Genomic DNA, 20,228 nt, shown 5'->3' with positions numbered 1-20,228 from the left:
TGTCTAATTTGTCAATTAAGGTCTCAGAAGTGTGCTCACGAACGTCGCTAAAAATCACCCTTGATTTTTGTAGATGAGAATGAAGTGTAGAAGAAACTCTAAATGGCTCATTGTGTGTCTTGAGTTCTCAGAAACACAAGGCATACTTTGTGTGCAGTATCATGGCCACAGTGTCCCTCCCCCCAGCCTTGTCCTGTGTTTTGTTTGGCGTTTAGATGGACGCTCTGCTCACCGACAGCAGTGTGCTAGTGAAAGTTAAGACTGGTCTTATCAGAACCTGCCAGTCTCTTCAAGGACTGAATCAGGATATGATGTGGTTTGGGCTGTTTATTGTGAGGCTCTCTAGGTGGTCTCAGTCCATGAGGGAAATAACTGAGGCTGGTTAGCATTACGAGAATGAGAGGAATGTGTTGAGGTGTCACCCCACTCGTTTGTTAACCATATCATCTTCCTTTTATTTTATTTATTGATATTTGGAAAACTTAAAGTAGCGACGCTAACTGCAACTCAGCTTTTCCAGTAATAAGCTACTTTTTCCATTAGTAGCAGTACTGTTTTTTCTTTTGTGACACTGTACTGCACACACAGCTTTACAGCCAAGCAAGCTGAGTGAAGCAATCAGGAAATGTGCTTTCATAAAATGTCCTCTCTCACCATTATGAAGCACTGGGAAGTCTGGCGCATTTTTGTGAATTTTTGTGCTTAGTGGTTAAAAAAAAATTATTAACCAATTCAGTTGAATCCCTACAAAACATTTGACGTATTTTACACTTTTATATTTATACAAATTTATTTATATATTCAATTACTGATTTATTTATCTTTAATTTATTATATATATATATATATATATATAATTTTTCTTATTTGTTACATTCTATTAATATATATATATATATATTAATAGAATGTAACAAATAAGAAAAATTTGGATTCCTTTTATCGCATATATTATTTTTTTACTTCATCTCCAGTAAGTTTATGTACTTTACTAAGTTAAAATCTAAGCAAACTCTAAATCCATGCTGTTGCTTTCTAACATGTTTTTCTTCTTAATTCTTCAGTGTTATCAGTGTGGTCATTAGTCATTACCTGTTAAAAGACCCCTGGCCCTGTTGCTAATCAGCCAATCACAAGGCAGTGTTTATCTTCCTGTGGTGTGTCAGGCATCAGCTATTAGGCTCATTTCCTTTAAAGGTGCTCTAAGTGATGCGACGCGTTTTTTTAGGCCAAAACATTTTTTGTCACATACAGCAAACATCTCCTCACTATCCGCTAGCTGCCTGTCCCCTGAACACACTGTAAAAAAACGCGGTCTCTCTAGACACCACAGGCTCCACAAACGGCAACAAAAACAAACTGGGCTCACCCGCACCACGAAACATAATAAACAGTGTTTCAGCCAATAACCGACAAGAAGTATTTGAGGGTGGGGTTTGGAGGGTTAGTGCGCGTGCACGTGAAGGGGGTGTGGAGGAGAGAGAAGCATGAAGAGGGAAGTTTGAATTATGGCCGACACACGACCAAAGAGACGACGTTCCGATGAACAAATTGCAAAGAAGAGGGACAAGGATAGGGACAAAGATAAGGAACGCGTGAAGTCCCGAATTTACATCGGAAAAACCTTCGAAAGGTGGCGAGAACTCCGCCGGCAGAAGGGATTCCAATCCGACATAGTTGCTCTGTTTTTGCAGAACAGGTAAATCCATTTTTCTTTCTAAACTGACGTTCATGTTCGCCAAACCAACACAAGGATGTAATTAGCTAGAACTATGCAGTCAGCGTTAACTTTGGTGAATACAACATGTATGTTTCTAGCAGCGATCAATCTCTATTGTAAATGATCAAGCAAATTCACAGTAGGGCGACAATTTGTGTGAACGATTGTTTTCATCCACTGTTTGACGTGTTTGAAAGTTCATTTATAGGCTATTGACAACTTTGACTAAATTTGTTTACGCCGCCAACCGTTGTTAATGCTCACTCGACACTGGGAAACGCGAAGCTAACGTTATCTTGCTATTATTGCGTCCTTGTATGGGAGCTATAGTTATAACCTCAGGTGGTGAAACTATTTTAAGATAATGTTTCTCTTTTTCTGCATTCTGTTCTGCAATATATAAAAGCATTTATCTAACTTGGCGACATTACACATTGAATGAAGTATCAGTAAAACTTAACTTTGTTTGTAGTGACTATTTTGACTTTCCTTTATGTCGGAAGGGAGGGGAGGATGGAGGAGACGGGATGAGGAGGAGGGAGGGTCTAGCTAGCTTCCGTTTTGTTTGACAACAATTCGAATGTCAACAAGAAGTAACGTCTCCCGGGATCGCTTGGAGCACCTTTAATACTGCAGAGGGCTGTAGTAAATTCCATTTTCAACATAGTCTCTCTTTTCACACCAACCGAGACAACAGTCGGCATGAAACGGAAGTTGTGATAGTCCTTTCTTCCCTTATTGTGACATATACGAGTGAAATAAGCAAAAAACAAGTGGGAAGGGACTGGATTTTGTCCTCGGGAACTGATTGGATCATGGGAAGTTAGGCGGTGCAAACTAAATGGAGGCCGATCTAAATGCCAGTTGTGGAGGATAGGGGCAAATAAAAATGAAAAACTTTTAATGCGTTTTGGTCATTCATTTACCAAATGAGAAGGTTCCCAGTATAGTTTAATAACAGCATTATTTAAAGGAGTCATAATGTTGTTTTAACTTTGGTACCCAATGCTCTATTATAGTCTTTCAGGCACTTCTAAAAAAGAAAAGTGGAAAAAAAATCAACACAGAGCCCCTCAGACCCTTATTTCTAAGGGCATTATTGTCTCGCGAGATCTGATGCGATGTTTTGGCTGTCGTGGACGGTCATTATAATAATGCAAATAAGGGGCGCGTTGATTGGTTGCAGGAAGGAGGGGGGTTGACACGCAGGTAACTTCAGCATCATTACAAACTGACATGGCGCAAGTTGTCAGAACCCGACCCGGCCGCGACATATGGGATTCAACCGTACATGTTTGAGCCGGACTCTGAACCAGAGCTGGAAAGGGAAGATGTAGAGTTGTTGGATGCACGTCTACATCAAGATGTCTCTGAATGGTAAAGACAATCATTTTGACTGAGACATACATTAACATCAGTTCGAGCAAAAACGTGTGTTGCTATTTTCTCCCACATAAATTTACCTTTTATTTAATGTAGATTACATTAACGGAGATGTAGTTTTTTTTTTTTATCAGCTTACAGTGGTTTTGAGATTTTTACTATCATGTGGTGTTTTTGCCTTGTTTCACATTGTGGTTATTTAGACATTCAATATGTTTCTTCTTTAGACATGCAACGTGATGTTATACTTGCATTTAAACAGTTTTAGCCACTGAGCATGGACTCCTGTACCGTCACTACTGTAGCTGCTAGTGTAAAACAAAGTGGAAAGATGTGGCTAGCATTCGTAGAGTCCATTCCCCGTGTTTACCTCGAAGGTAACGTTACATACAATAGCCGCATTAGCAGTTAGCTGCTATTTGTTAACCACAGTAGAGCAATAAAAACACAGTCTTACCTTTTCAATTTCTGGCAAGTCCCTGATGGTTGGGATGTACCTTTTCCCAAACGGAGCTTCGAGGCCAAGTTCGCCTGATATTGCCCCAAATTTGTAAATGATTCCAGTGTAAAATGTTTAGCACACACACCTAACGATACGCCACTTGAAAGAGTTGTTGGGACAGCGTCATTAAAAATGAATTTCCTCCACTGTTCCCTGATAGTTTCGTCCGTTTTTGGTAGATAAAACACATTTGCATGTTGTTTGTGGCAGTCACCCACAGAGCATCTCAAGTGTAGGCTACACTCGGTTTCTCCATCTTTCTCGAGTCGACTAAACTGAATCTGAGGGGGAGAGGGGCGGGCTTCCCGCGGCATAGGTTTGCGGTGTCCATATTTGGTATATCCTCCCCGTCTTGACGTCAAGAGGGGGAAGAAATCAAAATCTCGTTTTTTCGTGCGCGTGCACGTGGCCTATTTTACAAACCCTGAGGTAAACAAACGCTTCACTTTTAAATATCGGCTTCCCGGCCAGTGTACAATCATTATGCAATCATAACATACATTGATTCTCGTGGAAAAGTGAAATTTCTACATTATGACTCCTTTAAACTATCGGTATCGGCAGAAATCATCCTGAATAATCGGCTATCGTATCAGCGGAGAAATTTAGTATTAGTGCATCTCTACTGTATATTTCTGTACATTTCATTAACTGAAATAATGCTAATACAACAAATCTGTTTTTTTGCCTGTATGATATACTCACAACAACTTTAAAAAAAACGGGGGGTTCTTCACAAGCAGCTTAATACTGGTAAATACTAATATATAGAAGGTGCTCAGTGTGGGAACACAACACTAAAATAATGCAATAAACATTAATTTACCAAAATAAGAGGTGACATAAAAGCCTATTGTGCATTACTGATACAAAAAAAAATTATTTCAATGAAAAAACATCAAATGTGATCCTCACAAAGAGAATTCTGAGAATGTTTTTTCACTGAAAATTATAAGATGGCTTGTTCTTTTTCACTTGCAAAAACTGTTAAAAAAAAAAAGACATGAAACGTCTTATTAGACTAATTACAGTTGCTATTACAGAGTAAGGGTAGGGACACACAGAACTAGCGCTGATGAAAGCCGACTGTGTTATCGCCTCGTGTCACCGGTGTCGGGGCAAAGAGCTGCACTTGAACACACCGAGAGAACTACAGCCGACTGTCAGCTGGCATGCGTGTTCTGCACCTGCGTGTAAATGAGACAACTGTCTATTTCTGAAGATATATTCATCTATATTCGTCATTCAAAAATGGAAACTGACACTGCAGGCTGTTTTGAATATCAATTCTGCTGATCACTTTCTTTATTCCACTCCTCTCGTGTTAATATTAAAATATTTGCCCAGGAACACTCAAGTAAGACGACGTAAAATTAGAACAGCGTCTATCTGTACCATTTTGACTTCTTTGCTCGCTGTTTTGCTATTATTCTCGTGCACTGACTCACTCACTAAGCTGAACAGCCAATCAGAGTTCTCTCTCTCACTGATGGCCTGACGCCGATTCAACATGTTCAACATGTTGAATCGGCCCCCAAAAAAAGTACGGCATCCAACCAATGGTGCGGAACACAGTGACACCGAAAAAAGCTGACGTTCAAAAATGACCCGACGTTGCCCAACGGCCGATCGTCAGCTTGGTGTGTCCCTGGCTTAAGGGAACTTATTCTTGTTAACCAAGTAACAGGTTTTAACCGTAGGATTTTTTTTACAGTCTTTTACTGTTAAAATTATAACTTTTTACAGGAGAACAAGTCATGTACAATCTCATGGCTGTTGTTTGAACCGCAAACAGCACTGTGGTTAATGTCCCCTACTTGCAATCTCATAAGCTCCTTTTGACTCCTCTGTGGTGTCCACTGAGACAACAAAACCAGGGGTCAAGGCCGGGGGAGGTCACAGTTTCAACTCTGCACTTCCTCCTCCCTACTGCTGCTATAATCACAACGGAGACGATTAACAGATGCCTCTTGGATGCCATGTGAGGGCTTGCCTTTAAAACACATGTTGAGTGGGAAGCTCTTTGCACAGAGTGTCAACATCTGAGGCTGTGTGCAAACACCAGTAAAAGCTTAAGAACACAACAAAAGTACAAGCTCAGCTTAATTAAAAGGAGCAGTCTGTCATTTCATTTTAAGTCTAGATGGACAGGCAAATACGCCATGGGAAACTTTCTGAATTACATGATCGCCAGCTGTTGACCCCAGCAGTCACACGTCTGAATCTGAAGGGTTAAAACGTTTTCTGAGTGACTTTCTGAATTGGAATGTCTCAATTAAAAACTCATAATTCAGTGTTTATTGTGATTGTGCATGTTGTGTACTGTTGATAAGCAGCTATGAAGCTTGCCAGAAAATACTAGGCTACTCATTTAACCTGTTTATGAGGCGACAGGCTTGTGCAATAAAAGTAAATTTCCTGTCAGTCTTAGAGGCAGCCAGAGAACTGGAAAATACACAAAGCATAAGTTGCACAACATGTCTATTATCATCATCATTATTACATTGCTGTAATTATTAACTTTCTAAGGATGACAGTATGGCAAAATTACTTTTCTAAACATTCTTGAAACCACAATGTCATAGAAACTTGGGTGTTTGCACTTTTGAATTGGTCAAGAAAGCAATATATAAGTATAGTATACCAATTTCAAAAAGCATTGTGTGAAAGAAAGTTCTAAGAAATTACACTTGAGAAAACTGCTATAATGAGTTCACACCTAAAAAGTTACTTGCATCAATATACAAAGTTTCAAAAGGACAAGTGCCAATTCATATTCAAATCTGGACAATAAAATAACCATACCAACACTAAAGACTGCGTTATGGCAAGAGTGGCCTAATAAAGCAGACCTTCAATTATGTAAATCATCATAATGGCTTAAAGAAACCAAAGGACAAACTCTCTAGGCTATGTCACTAGCATAAGCGCTAAGGCATGGGTATTCAATTCAAGTTTAAGAGGTCCGGTCTCTATGTTTCCTTCCCAGCGGAGGTCCGGACAATACTTTTTTGGAACAGTTACATTTCCATCGAGGCAGCCGTAGTACTTTGTAAAAGAAAGAAAAAAAACCTAAACACTCAAAATAGTCATCAAAGATGAAAATCTTGGGCCAAGAGAGCCAAAATAGAGATGTCTAAGAATTTTTACCAAAAATGTACCCAAAAGGTATTTCTCCCACCTGGATATTAATATAACAAACAATGTACATAATCTAGTAATCAAAACTCTCATCATGAGGACAAAACAAATTTAACTAGCAAGTAATTTAAAGAAAATTTGTCTTCCCTTGCCATCTCTAAATAATTTTCCAAATTCTAATATTTTAATATGAAATGCTCTTTATATGCTGATTAATAATGCCAAATGTATTAAAAAACATCTAAAGACAGCACACATTACCTTGCATCAAACCTGGTTTAGGTAAACTGTCAAGAGTCATCTGTATGACAGACAAAAATAATTGTATTAGCTGTATTCTTGTTTTCTACAGTGTTTTAGAGAAAGTATCCATTTTGCTGCTCACAGTGTTCCTGTTAAAATAACCACGTGGTCTGCAGCTCTTAATGTGGCGCTTTACGTTTTAAGCGAGGGAGTGAAGCAACGCGCAATGGAGAGCAAAGGGCTTGAATGAAGCACTTTTAGCTCTAGATACAAAACATAGATATAGCTCTGGAAGATCATTACCATAAACAACCCTGAGTGGTTGTGGTGTGAACCACTCCGTTGTTTTGACGCGCTGCTCACTTTAATCTGTAGAAACAGTAAAATGGCGCAATTATGACCCACGGTCTGCATAGAACCAAGCCGTGGTCCGGATTCGGACCACAGTCCACCACCACCATGTGAATAACACTGCCCTAAGGGATGTGATATGCACTTTCTATATTAGATTTATTTCACAATTGTATTAAACCACCAGAACAGATACAAGCTGCTTCTCTTTTTTTTCCTCTATTTACTATTCCCACTTTTAACCTTTCCAATTTGAGATAACGCCGGGCCGCTCTTCACCATGGTTCAATCCAAAACCACACTGATGTTGACACAGAGTATGTGGGTCCAAAACAAAACCCCATTAACAAATCATTGGAACACTAAACAAAAAAATGTGATGATGGTTTCGTCTCGAGAGGAGCAGTGACTACAACACATTTATTTCTACTCACCAACTCCATTTTTCACCTATAAGAAATGAATGAAAAGGTGAAGGAGGCAGGGTTTTAGTGCCTCAAAGGGGCAATAAAGTCTTAATGTCTTAAGCCAGTGTAGCGAGAACCACTGTACGCTCTGAAACAGAGGGTTCCACTGTCCCAGCCAGCGGGAGAAACCAGACAGCGCTGGAACGACCCTTAACACAACAAGCAGTGGTTTTTACAAGCCTAATAGTAAAACGTCTGCCTTAGCTCAGATATAATACGCTGCATAATAGATCTGAAGTTCTGCTGGAACAGACAGCAGTCGCCCTCTAAATCATCTGTCAGAAAAACCTCAAGCAGAAAGGTTTTGTGTCTGTATAACGCACCGACTTCAGCTTTGTGAGCTCCAGGAAAAGGAATTTCCTTGGCAAGAAAGATTTCCTCCTATTGGTAATTCATCAAATTACAGGCAAAATTAAGTGCTGGCTAGTGCTAAATAGACTGGAACTATTACAATTACCACAGAAAATTACCATGAAAAAATGCATCACTGTGGCTTACTCTTACAGCACTGCAAATATCATTTAGTCCCATACAATAAATTGCTTGTGATTTTTCTCATTTGTAAGTTACGGTGTATAAAATCATCTGCTAATTGAATAAAAGAAAGAAAAAAAATTACACATTTTATTAAGATTTTTCAATGAATTCAACAAGACCATGAAGGTCTAGTTGAATTCGTTGAAAAAAGGTTTGAAATGCAAACAGCAAAGCAAAGACAGCAAACAAGTTATATAACATGCAAACATGTTCCACATGTCAACAGTAATTTAGTTTTAGACTTTGTTTAGGCTTAGTTAATAATAATAAAATTAGGCCACAAATTAATTTCAATATTGATTATTAATCTGTATACAAGTGCCCAAGAAGCTAAGAATGCAGGCTTCAATCATAATTATTTGTTCAGTGATAAAACAGCAAAGAAATTCACGGTCATGCTTATTTCAATATGAGCTACAACACCAACATTCAATCCAGGAACTGTGGCACCAACTGTGAGAGAGGTACATTCATAGACCTTTAACATAACACCCGAATAACTATCAGTTCATAAAGGAAGCATTCATACCAAGCAGAGCTTTTAGTGAAAAGAGAAATTGACCTTACCTCTGCATACTTGACCCCTGGGTAGATGAGAAGGGCCCTGGAAAGCTGCAGCTGGATGGCCTGAAGCGCTCTGCTGTATCCTCTCACCTCATGCGTGCGCCTCTCACCCAGGTGGCATGTTTTCCCACAAACAGACTCCCAGACTCTGTCAGAGATGCAGCCGGTGGGTAGCGTCCTCACTATAGCTCTGGTGCCTGTGCACACAGTCTTTTTAATTTTCTGGTTGTTCTTCAGGTACCTCCTGACCAGGACAGTAGAGCGTTCTTTCTTGTTTCGCACAAACTCGCTGTCGGACACGGTGCCTTCACTGTCACTACAGTCCTGACTTGCAGACAACCTGAGGGGTGTGGACCTCTTAAGACACCTGCCCTGAGAGCACATGGGTTTGGTTTTCCTGTTGAGCCTTTCCAGACTAGAGAATCCATTTTTATGACACACGGCACATACAAAGTCCATTCTGTCACGCATCTTGTTTTTCACAGTAGTGCCGCAGCCATTGGCGCATTGAGGGCCTTGTGGCGAGGATACTGGCACACTGCTTCGCCTCAAATCCAGCCCGCAGTACGGCAGGCTCTCCGTGTTTTGGCCGATGACTATTTCCATCTGGCACAGTTCACCATCTGAGCCACTCAATGTTGGCCGTCCTCCAGTGAGGCAAGAAACATCAGAAGAAATCTCTTTTGCTTTCCTCTGTTGGGGCACCGTTCCCCAGCTTCTAGGAGGAAAGCTATTCTCTGGGCAGCCTTCTTTGCTTTCCATTGGATTGAAAAAACCACACATCTGGCAAACGTACAACCCTTCTTCCCCGTGCCTTGCAGCCCCACAGCTGCAGTTCTTGGACCTGTAGGTATCGCCCAAGCAATCCAAACTCTTAGACCTAGTATCCAAAGACTTCCGTATTCTGCATCCTGTGCCTGTTGACTCCCCCTCCAAGGGATCAAACGGATAATGGACAGGAGTCTGAGGGGATTCGCTCTCAGGCAAGCCGTAGTTCACGGATATGAGAGCATCTCCATTACTTGCCGAAGTCTTCTTACCAAGACTCTTCAAACCCAGCACAGCGGAAGCCCTCTCAGAGGCCATGGAGCTCATGAAGCCAATATGCGCCTGTCTCTCCACACGAACCCTCATATCACTAGGCACCTGATGACAGATTCTCCTTGCTCAACTTATGCGAGACAAGCTTCGGGGCAAACTACCCCTAGAGGCGATGGCCTTGAGATCACAGAGATAATCTCAGTGGGTCTGCCTGAAGTGGAAGCTTTAGGATGACTGCAGCAGAAAGTGACGGCTGTGTCTTCTCAATTTATTCGCCCCTCCCGACTTTAACCTCTTCTCCCAAGACCTCGGGGCTCAGAACACTAGATGAGAGGGGAACAAGAAAAACAAATTTCATTAAAAAACTTCTATTGCCACATTTCATTTTAAGTGGCCTGCAAATGTCCCCTGAATTAATAAAGAAAATATGACAATGCAAGAGGAAACATAAACATTCTCTAATTCAACAAACTGGTTTTACTTGGCATGGCCAAGGTAAGAAAAAGTTTCTCAATCCTTATCAGAGCCAAGCTGTTTTGTGTCTTGCTAAATTCTATCTGGGGAAGTTGTTAAAACTGCACTTCACCACAACCGAAACCTTGTTTAAAACACTGAAGAAATATTGCATGGACAGGATGCACATTCGAATGAAATGAAAATTCACATCCACTCAAAAATATCTCCATCTCCGGAAATCACACGGCTGGCCAAACTCTCACTACAGTCAGCAGCCCCCCATCCCTATAAAAATGCAGGGGTCTCTGGAATGTAAAGCCTCACTTGGAGGGGGTAGCCCAAATGCAATTAAAGGGGGGCATTCGCTGCATTGATTCTAGCTGGATTCAGCCAGTCAGTCTTCAAACACGGCTCAGTTCCCACACCCACACAGTTGACAATAAATCACTGTGCTAACACAGTGAGGAGTATTTCTTTCATAACTCAGTCCTTGAGTGCTTGTAATCATACATTGACTCGGTGAAAGAGAAAGGGCGTAAAAGACACCAGAATTCTCCTAATACTGTGTAGGGACAATCTACTTCTCAGGCTGAATGAAATAATCAGTGCTAACCATCTATAAACACTACATTTCATACTTTCTGAAGAAAATGTGAGTGGTGCAAAACTCAGCAACTTTTAAAAGTAACAGCACACTCTCCTCAACAAAATGCATAATTTATGGTATCAAATCAATAAAGGTACTGTACCGGATTTTTTTTTCTTCTATTTGGGCAAAATAGTTTAAACCCCAAATAATATATTTTAAAAGCAATCATCTGTGAAAAAAACAGGCTTTATGATGCCATCTACTGTGTATTATAGAGGATCGTAATAGATGAGAAGCTCTTGCCCGGGACGGAAAGCCTTGGCCAATAACGTGCTCAGGGTTGCCCATATTGAACTCAGGGACAAAAATTATAAAATGAGCGAGTACATCATGAATCCATTTTCCAAACCGTGTTTTTGTCTTATCCTGAATCACCACGGTCCACCTATAATAAGTGTTTATATTCAGACTATTTTGGACTGTTTCGGGTCGTACTGCTGCGAAAGTAGTTCAGTACCTGCGTGACTCGTCATAGAAACAGAGAGAAGGAGCTCCGGCTACAAGGTCATTTGGCAAGACGCATGCAGTTCTGTTTATTAACCGCTAGCGCGCCAAAAGTTAAGTACTGCAGCTTTAATGTCCATTGATTTGCACACCTAAAATGAATGGAACATTTCACCCAAATGGAAAATTCTGTCATTGTGTGTTCATGAGACACACAATAAATAATAAGCGTTTGCCATCATAAAATCTGGCATGGCATGTTCACTTTTAAAACTGAAGGGAAAATGTGATTTCAGACCTTGTCGTCATCATCAGAAGCAACTAAACAAGTTTTGAATGCATTCTTCAACATTACTAAAGCACATAACAAATGCATTACTGCTGTAGTATGTGATCACCAGATAGATAAACCAGGCACACCTTCGTTCTTATGATGAACTGTCATGTGTCCACATGACCATGAAGTGATGGCAAAATATTGTTTTGTTTTTTTTCATTTCACTGTCATTCTGGCCAGTTTTTAGGCTGTTGTTAAGAAGCTGCTGGCTGTTTCCCAAAAGTATCGTTAGCCAACTATGGTCGCAAGTTCCATTGTTATCAGCAAAGTTCAACGGGTCAGTGTTTCCAGAGACCATAGTTCCAATGAACATTTCGCAAGCAACATCGCAAAATTGTGTGGTTTGGAACTACGGGTTTTGACCTGTGGTTGGAAGCATAGTTTCTTGTTTGCATGATATGTGGACTCAATAAATCCTAATCTTGAGCAAAATAAGCAAGCTGACATTCAGTACAAATCCTTTATTTAGAATAGGCTACATACAAATTAGGGCTGTATGATTAATCGCAATTTACATGTAATCGCACTGAAACCGATTTGGTTTATCGCTTTTATGTGCAGCTTGTCATTGATGTACGGCTCTGTAAATGCTAATCCATCTGAAAGCACTGTGAGTTTGAGTCACTTATAACATGAATTTGACAGGCGTCAAACATCTTTCCAGACATGAGAAGCATTTATGAACCTCTTGTCCAACAAAAGACCACATTTAATAACATGTTTTACTCCAAAATTACTTCATAACGACAGCTGAGCATCCTTCTACTGCAAAATAACTGAGAAAAATTTGAAATAGTCCTCAGATGCCATGTCTGTAATTTATAGCAAAACATCTAGCATTAATTCATAATCTCAAACAGATTCATTAAAGTAGTTATTATTCCACCACCTCCGTAACATAATTTAACCAACGTGGTGAAAACCAATTCGCGACAATATGGTTTCTGGAAACAGTCGTGACTAGCTACTTGATTTCTTCAACGATGCATCGTATTATGGTAGTTAAGCAGCGAGTTACGTCGTTGAACGGGAATCGGACCCCTGGGTGGTTGCAAACTTCAAAAGTCTCTATGATTTGCTGGTCTCTAAACTCAGGTCCCAACATCAATGTGAGGGGCCGTTTACACTACAAAGTTTTCAACTAAAGCTGACAACTTTTTATGCCTTTTGCCCGTTCATTTACACAACAACGGCATTCTGGGGCCGGAAAAACTCAAGATTTTGAAAACAGGTTTGAAAGTGCAAGTGATGACCAGTGAACAAAAACCAGTGATGTCATGCGCATGCATATTAAATGTTCAGTCTAGACCCTTAGTGTTTCTTTACATTCTGACATCGCTAACTACTTGCCTAGCATGCATTATACAGCGTTTTTAGTCCTTTTCGCGGATCCGTGTGAACTGGGATCGCAAAAACGTTTCCATTGGGGGGGCCGGGGGAGCTTAGTCCCCGCCATGGAAATCCCCCCCACCCCGGAAATTTTTCTGCATTAGTTAAGGCAATTGTTTTTTATTATTTATTTGTATTGGATGCCATGTCAAATCACGCACAGTATGCTTGCTTTTCTGTTAAAATGAACAGTGGTTTGTGAACGTAGACGCTTTAATAACAAATAATTTGGAGCGTTTATGCTGGGACTTGTAGGTTGTTGGGACTGGTAAATTGTCTTGAAACTATTTAATGTGAATCTATAGGCTAACACTCCCATTCCCCATCATGGAAGAACAAACACCACTAATTAAACTTCAAGTTGTGGAAGCCAAGAATTATTGCCAGCCTTTATTTGTATTACACTATGAGAGATTGCAACCAATCCATTAAGGTAATTTCCCGCAATCCTTACTGATCTCATGGTGGTGTACAAACAGCCGACATATCAGCCTGCCTGCAGGAGGTGTTACAGGCATTTGTGTCCTAAAAACCTGAACTTGTCAAAGACAACTCTTACTTAACTTATCTAAACTATAAGCTATGGCAGTAAAGAGGCAGTCATGCCTCCAGAGCGGTGGGTGGGTACGAGTGTCTGTTGAGGCATGAGGCCATTGTAACAATTGGAAATTACGGGAATTCCCACCTCCCCAAATCCACCTCTGCACCCCTCCTTCTCCCCTTCTTTTCTGAAGCCAGCACAAACTAATTATGTGTGCTAGCTTGATTCTGTTCCTGCGCAACAGACAGCTACTGGAGCAAAGCCTCATTCAGATGTGGAACAGTTCATATTAATATAACAAAGTTTATGTGTGGGTAAACAATGGCATCAATGTCAACATGCATGCAGGTTCAACCGAGATTAGGACAATCTCTAGGCTAACAACCCATCATAAATGGAACTAGGTCAACTGCTGTTGATCTCTGACCAGTTTTATTAGAGTTAGGGCTGGAATAAACAACACTACCGGTACTTTAAAATATGAACAGATATTAAGCACACTATAGGCATCACACACTTGCCCACTTTGTAAATGGTTACAGAGAAAAACTGGGCAACGTACACAAACCGTCTGAGGATCGCACACTACCAACTTTCACATCGTTCTGAAATTAACAACAAACTCACGCAGAAACATGCACCTTATTGCTAGGAGATTTATGATCAATGAATCAGCTCAAACTATCAGGTTTAATATCCTACAAACTGAATAGAATCACTGTCTGAAGCTTAATTTAAAAATATGAGTCTGTTCCCCTCTCGTACATTACACGATTTTCATGAAAACGGTCAACTCCGACTGCCCAACACCTGCATACTGGATCTGACTTTTGGTAATTAGCCTAAATATTAGATGAACAACTTAAACTTAAAAACTTTGTCTTGGCAACTAACTGCAAATGATGCGCTAAAAAATTGCTAGATTTAAAATGCTTAGTCTTAGTCACTCTGGGGGTCTAAATATATTTATTGATCTATTTTATACAGTTTTATAAAAAGAATCTCTCAGCTTTATTTTATTATCTTCTTTAAGCTGACAATTTGTCAAAATCAAAGATATCGCTATATCAATTTGGGCATGTCCAAACACTTGGAAGAGACAGAGTTGTTGACGCTAAATCAGTGTTTGCAGTCATAAATGTACAGTTTGACAATCTTTGACTATTTGTGGGTGTGTCATGTGTCTTCTGGCACAGTCATTCTTGTTTAGCTACATGAACCTCTGGTGTGTCACAAAACTGAAAGTGCACATGACATTCGGTAATTCAATTCATGCAAAAAATTTACAAAATCTAAGTATTGTGTCACAACTGATGAAAGGTCTATGATTACAGGCTTGGTTAATGCAAAGCAAAAGATCCCATCTGATCACAGGACAGTAACCAAGTATACTTGCCTACAAGTCTCTCAATCCAGTTCTCATGTGGCAAGTAAACTAAAGCAGAAGAAGAGTTTTCCATCTATTCACATTTTCCAGGCTGGTTAATGAAAATGGATTGTGTGAGTTTGAGCAAAAAAAAAAAAAAAAAAAAAAGCCCAAACCCCAGGATGACTCGTGCAAGATGGGGTTACAAAGCTGGTCAACTCAAGTCACACTACACTTTTACTAGAACAACATAAGATTTCCATTAGAGGCTGATTTCACCAAAGTAGACTTGGGGGAGCCTGTAGAGGCAGAAAGGGGGGACAGAAAAATGTCTCAACTGCGCTTTTGAGTAAACGTACCTTTTACTAAAATATTTCCTCTTCGCATATATGCAATTTTGAAAACTCATCATCATCGTCGTCGTCGTTACACACGATTTAAAAACATCATCACATCTTTTATAGAAGAGTCCGTTCTGTCACAGTCAAACTTTTAACACCTGTCTGAGCTCATTGAGAAGCACATTTCACTAACAAAAAAGTACCATAGTAATGCCATGCCCAAAACATGGTATTACCATTGGTAGGCTATCATACGTTTTTGCCAGGCTAGCACCATTGAATCATGAAGTACCTTGGAGTAACGTTTAAATATTATACAAAAGTATAAATATGTTACATACGAAATGAAACAACTGAGGTGAATTAATACACGCGAGTCGTAAGGCAAATTGTCTCTTTCTTTCTTTCTTTCATTTCCGACATAACCGAGAAAACAATGTATCAACTAACACACACTAACATCAAACGTTGTTTTGAAGCAAGCTGCAGCATATTTTCTAGATGATAACATAATCTTAGGATTTAACACTTCAAACATAACATAAACACACGTGCCAACGACAGGAGATATAACTTACCGTTGCAAAAAGTCACTCCAGAAACCCGTCTTTCGAGTGAAACTTCATCGTGGTTTCAGAATATGACTGTTAAATGTGCAGAGCCCTGCAGCGACTGTATTAAAACAGTGTAGCGTTTAAACTGATGGAGGCGGGAAACTTATTCAGTCAGTCAGCAGCAGCAGCAGCAGCAGCAGAAGACACTCGCGAGCACACAATAGATGATCTACAGTCACCGCATAGGAATGTCTGAGGACTTTAACTCACGGTACCGCTCAAGAGACTGACACACTTTATTACTGTCAACAGCCTCACGCTAACACGCCTTCATACTTAATTTTCCTGATACTATACCATGATAATACAATAGCCTGTATGTAAGCTACCATACAGTGTTTGTAGCCTATTTATTGGAATACCTTGGAGTAGACCTACCTGTATGGCACTACAAGATGTGTTTTAAAGTCATATCACATAAAAAAAAAAAATAAAAAAAAAAAACAGCCGGTCCATATCTCACAATTCTAACTTTTTTTCTCGGAATTCAATATTTTTTTTTTTTTTTTTTTTTTTTTTTTTTTGCAATTCTGACTTCTTTTCTCAGAATGTAAACTCTCTTTGATGCCAAACTTCAAGTCTGCAGCGCCACTTCAAGTCGAACACACCTCCTGATTAATTTAATAACTCCACTATTGATATGCATGGACATGGAACGGTTGATTCTGCTTCGAAATTTGGAACTAGTTTCATTGGTGGAGCGAAAAATTACAAACTAACTGGCAATAGGCTACTCAATATCACTTGCAAGTTACTCAATATTAAGCCATATCCACGTTTTTTGGGCACAATATCATGTTAATTCCACTTTACAATAAAACATTTGGATTATTTCCTTTTTTTTTTCTTTTTTTTTTTTTGCATACCATTCTTTAAAGTAGGCTACCGCATGGAGTATCAATAATGATATCATAGGAATGCTGGGTGGACATTATCTCATTATGGCTACATTTGAAGGTTACTTCCTTTGGCTCAATTGATAACATTGTTTGATTTCCTGTTTTGCCAATCTAGATTAACTGTACATTTGCTTTACAGTCTCAAAGTGATGCTGGCTGTTTACATGCAGAAAATATTATTATTATTATTATTATTTATTTTAGCCGTTTTTTCTTCACGTTTATTATGCTTTTGTTTATGTGTGGTAATTCACACCTAAAAAGTCCAGACAGAGGGGGCTTGTGTCCAGTCCCTCCCACCACTTTACTCTTTAAAAAAATAACCTTAGGGAATATAAAATGGGCTATTAGGCAGAGGCTCATATAGACAAATGCCAATGCATATTCACTTTAACCGTGTGTTTGTGTTCTTGGCAGAATAGCAATGATTTTCCGAATTCTCAGTCTACAAGGAGGGAACTCTTATGCCATCCAGAAAGAATGTGCAATTCTTCCACTCCCAGTCAATCTGTCACATGTAATCCTACAGCATCTGGAACTATTGCTTTCCAATTGCAATTCATTTACAAAACCACACAAGTAATCCTTTGTATGTTGCAGTTCAGTATGACAGTCTTTTATGTTTCTGTTGTGTATTTGGATTTCGTACAAAGATTTCTGATCATTCATTGTGATCGCACAGCTGGCTGTGCAACTATGAAGGCATATTTTTGTGTTTTTATGTCATGTGTCTGATAATGTTTTGGAGTAGATTAATGAGGTGTCATGTAATTGCAAAGATTCAAATGAGTCTGGCACAGGTTTGTACAAAAGTGATTGTATACTTCATAATCTGTCCCTCTGTGGACTTTTTGTTTTGTAGGAACATCCACAGCTTTTACCATGTTTTCCATCTGAACACCTGCAAGTGAAGGTTTTCATGAACTGAAGTCTCAACAGTTAAATGTGTTGTTGATCTTATAGTCTCAGTTGCATAAACTGCTTAGACTAGTCTTACAAGTTAGTCATCTAATCTTTAAGACTGGTCATTAATTTTTAAGTCAGTTATATAAAAAGGTAGATAGGTCAAATTTGTAAAAGTAGAACTGATTAGCCCTAACTAATTGCTAGTTGGTCAGACTAGTTCTTAAGCCACAGTCTTAAAGGGATAGTTCACCCAAAAATGTATGTCCATAGTATTTTTATTCACACTATGGAAGTCAATGGGGGACCAGAAACTGTTTGGTTACCGATATTCTTCCAATATCTTCTTTTGTGTTCAACAGAAGAAAGAAACTCATACAGGTTAGGAGTAAATGATGACAGAATTATCATATATGGGTGAACGATCCCTTTAACTGAGAGACTGCTGCCCTCTACTGGATTGTAACGTCAACTGGCCACTTAAATAATAACTAGATGCTGACAAATCAATTTAGAATAATATGCTCACTCAAAGTGACTAAGCACTTTTAAGAAATGTAATCACATCTAAGCAATAAACGTGTTTGTTTATTCGCTTTCTATTTATTTATTAATCTCTGTAACATCTGTGTTATATGTTCCACACACGTTCTAATGATTTCCATTATATCATTTCTTTGGCTCACAGTTGCTGAGTGGCAGAATGTCTTAATTCACTGATAGACTACTTTTTGAATGCATGCTTGACATGTGACAAACATCAGGGTCAAAATTCAAACAAAATATAAATAGTTCTTTTATAAATTTAGACAAAATATAAATAATATTCTGATACATTCTGATATTCTATATTTTCTCATATACTGTCAAAATAATTAGCATTCAAAAAATGTCATACCACGTTCATAAAACAATATACAATATCTTTATAAAACATTTGCCTACTTAATACAAATAGATATAAACATAAACATTTAGATCTTATAGGCCTGCATGATATATTTAAAGCTATAACCACACAAAAGTAGGCTATGAGGCCCTAAACTAAAGTATTAGTACTTATTAGTATTTATAACCCTAAGGGTTTAAAAAATGTAAAAAAAAAAAATATGAGATGGGAGTAAAAATACACATTTTAATGTTTTTGCGTGCGCAAGAAACTTTGCGTTCACTCACAACTTTTGTGTTCTTTGCGAGCGAACACAAAGGTTCTCGGGTGAACACAAACATTTTAATAGCGAACACAAAGTTTCTCAGGAAACGCAAAACATTTGTGAGAGAACGCAATTTATTTATTTATTGACAAATAGGCACATTTTTCCTCCCATCTCTTTTTTCCTTCAGTCCATGTCCCTTTAGGGGCTCCGTAGTAGGCTAATGATAAACATAATTTTTTGAATTTTTTTTTTTTTTATCACAGTCCGTTCATTCTGTACTGATAATGATCATGAAAATGAGCAAATGAGCATGTAAAATATCAAATCTGATGGTACTCATAAGATTATTTTAACATATTTGGCAAGCTCAGATAACTTTTTAGATGTTACAGCAGATTCTCAGAATTTCATTGCATTTGAATCCTGTTTCAATGAATTTGTAATTCAAAATACAATCCCATGTCGTTGCTATACCGGTTTGTTGTGTCTGTTTGCTGCAGTTCACACCGCTCTAGCCGCAACTCGCTTGTTGTGGTTTTAAAGTAGGCTAATAGCCCAATTTTAACAAAGCCTTCATTATACCCGACATAAGTGGCTGTGATTCTACACTATTTACATTGAACTCTTTTTTTTTTAATTCAGCATACAGATTTATCCAAAGCTATTTACGAAAGAAATGTATCACATATCCAGCACTATTCTAACGATATTCAATTATATGAATTAATATGTTTTTTCATAAAAGATTTACATTGATTCATTATGTATATGCTATAAAAGAATAAATACTGAACACGTAGGCAAGACTATCTATCTTATAAAGGCGTGTAAACATATAAAATGGAAACTGCTTCCCATATCTTTTGTTGATGATGTCAAAGGTTGTGTGCTCAAACAAATTATATGGCTTTCTGGGTTTTGAGTACACCAGTCACGATCTTTTTCACCAGACTCACTTTATCATATGTACTGGTGACATCCAACCAGGGAGTTTAGTACGACCCATTCTACTGAAAATGCTTGTTTGAGGAGAGTGTAACTGAAATACCCAAATCACTTATTTAGAAGGGTGGGTGGGTATGTGTGTGTTTATTGAATCAATGTTGATCTATCATTAACACCAGCTGCTGTTATCTGTTGATGAATGTACTGCATTGGAAAAGGTTGTTCATGTCTACACTTA

The 20,228-nt window shown here is 38.8% G+C and overlaps 1 protein-coding gene across 3 annotated transcripts in view; it reads right to left on the bottom strand.

Moving 5' to 3' along the window:
- plce1 (phospholipase C, epsilon 1) overlaps positions 1 to 16,410 on the bottom strand; it is a 92,827-nt gene extending 76,417 nt beyond the window's left edge. For all 3 annotated transcript variants that reach the window (XM_084434491.1, XM_084434492.1, XM_084434493.1), the window contains exons 1-2: positions 16,051 to 16,410; positions 8,912 to 10,272 (exon numbers count right to left, since the gene is read on the bottom strand). In XM_084434491.1, coding sequence (XP_084290617.1) covers positions 8,912 to 10,042 — 1,131 coding nt within the window. In that variant the 5' untranslated portion in view covers positions 10,043 to 10,272; positions 16,051 to 16,410. The remainder of the gene's footprint in view (positions 1 to 8,911; positions 10,273 to 16,050) is intronic.
- Positions 16,411 to 20,228: the final 3,818 nt, after the last annotated feature.

This window comes from Rutilus rutilus (assembly GCF_951802725.1).
Source record: "Rutilus rutilus genome assembly, chromosome: 16".
Classification (NCBI taxonomy): domain Eukaryota; kingdom Metazoa; phylum Chordata; class Actinopteri; order Cypriniformes; family Leuciscidae; genus Rutilus; species Rutilus rutilus.
The sequence above is the reverse complement of the archived record's forward strand: the minus strand, read 5'-3'. Positions and strand labels throughout refer to the sequence as shown.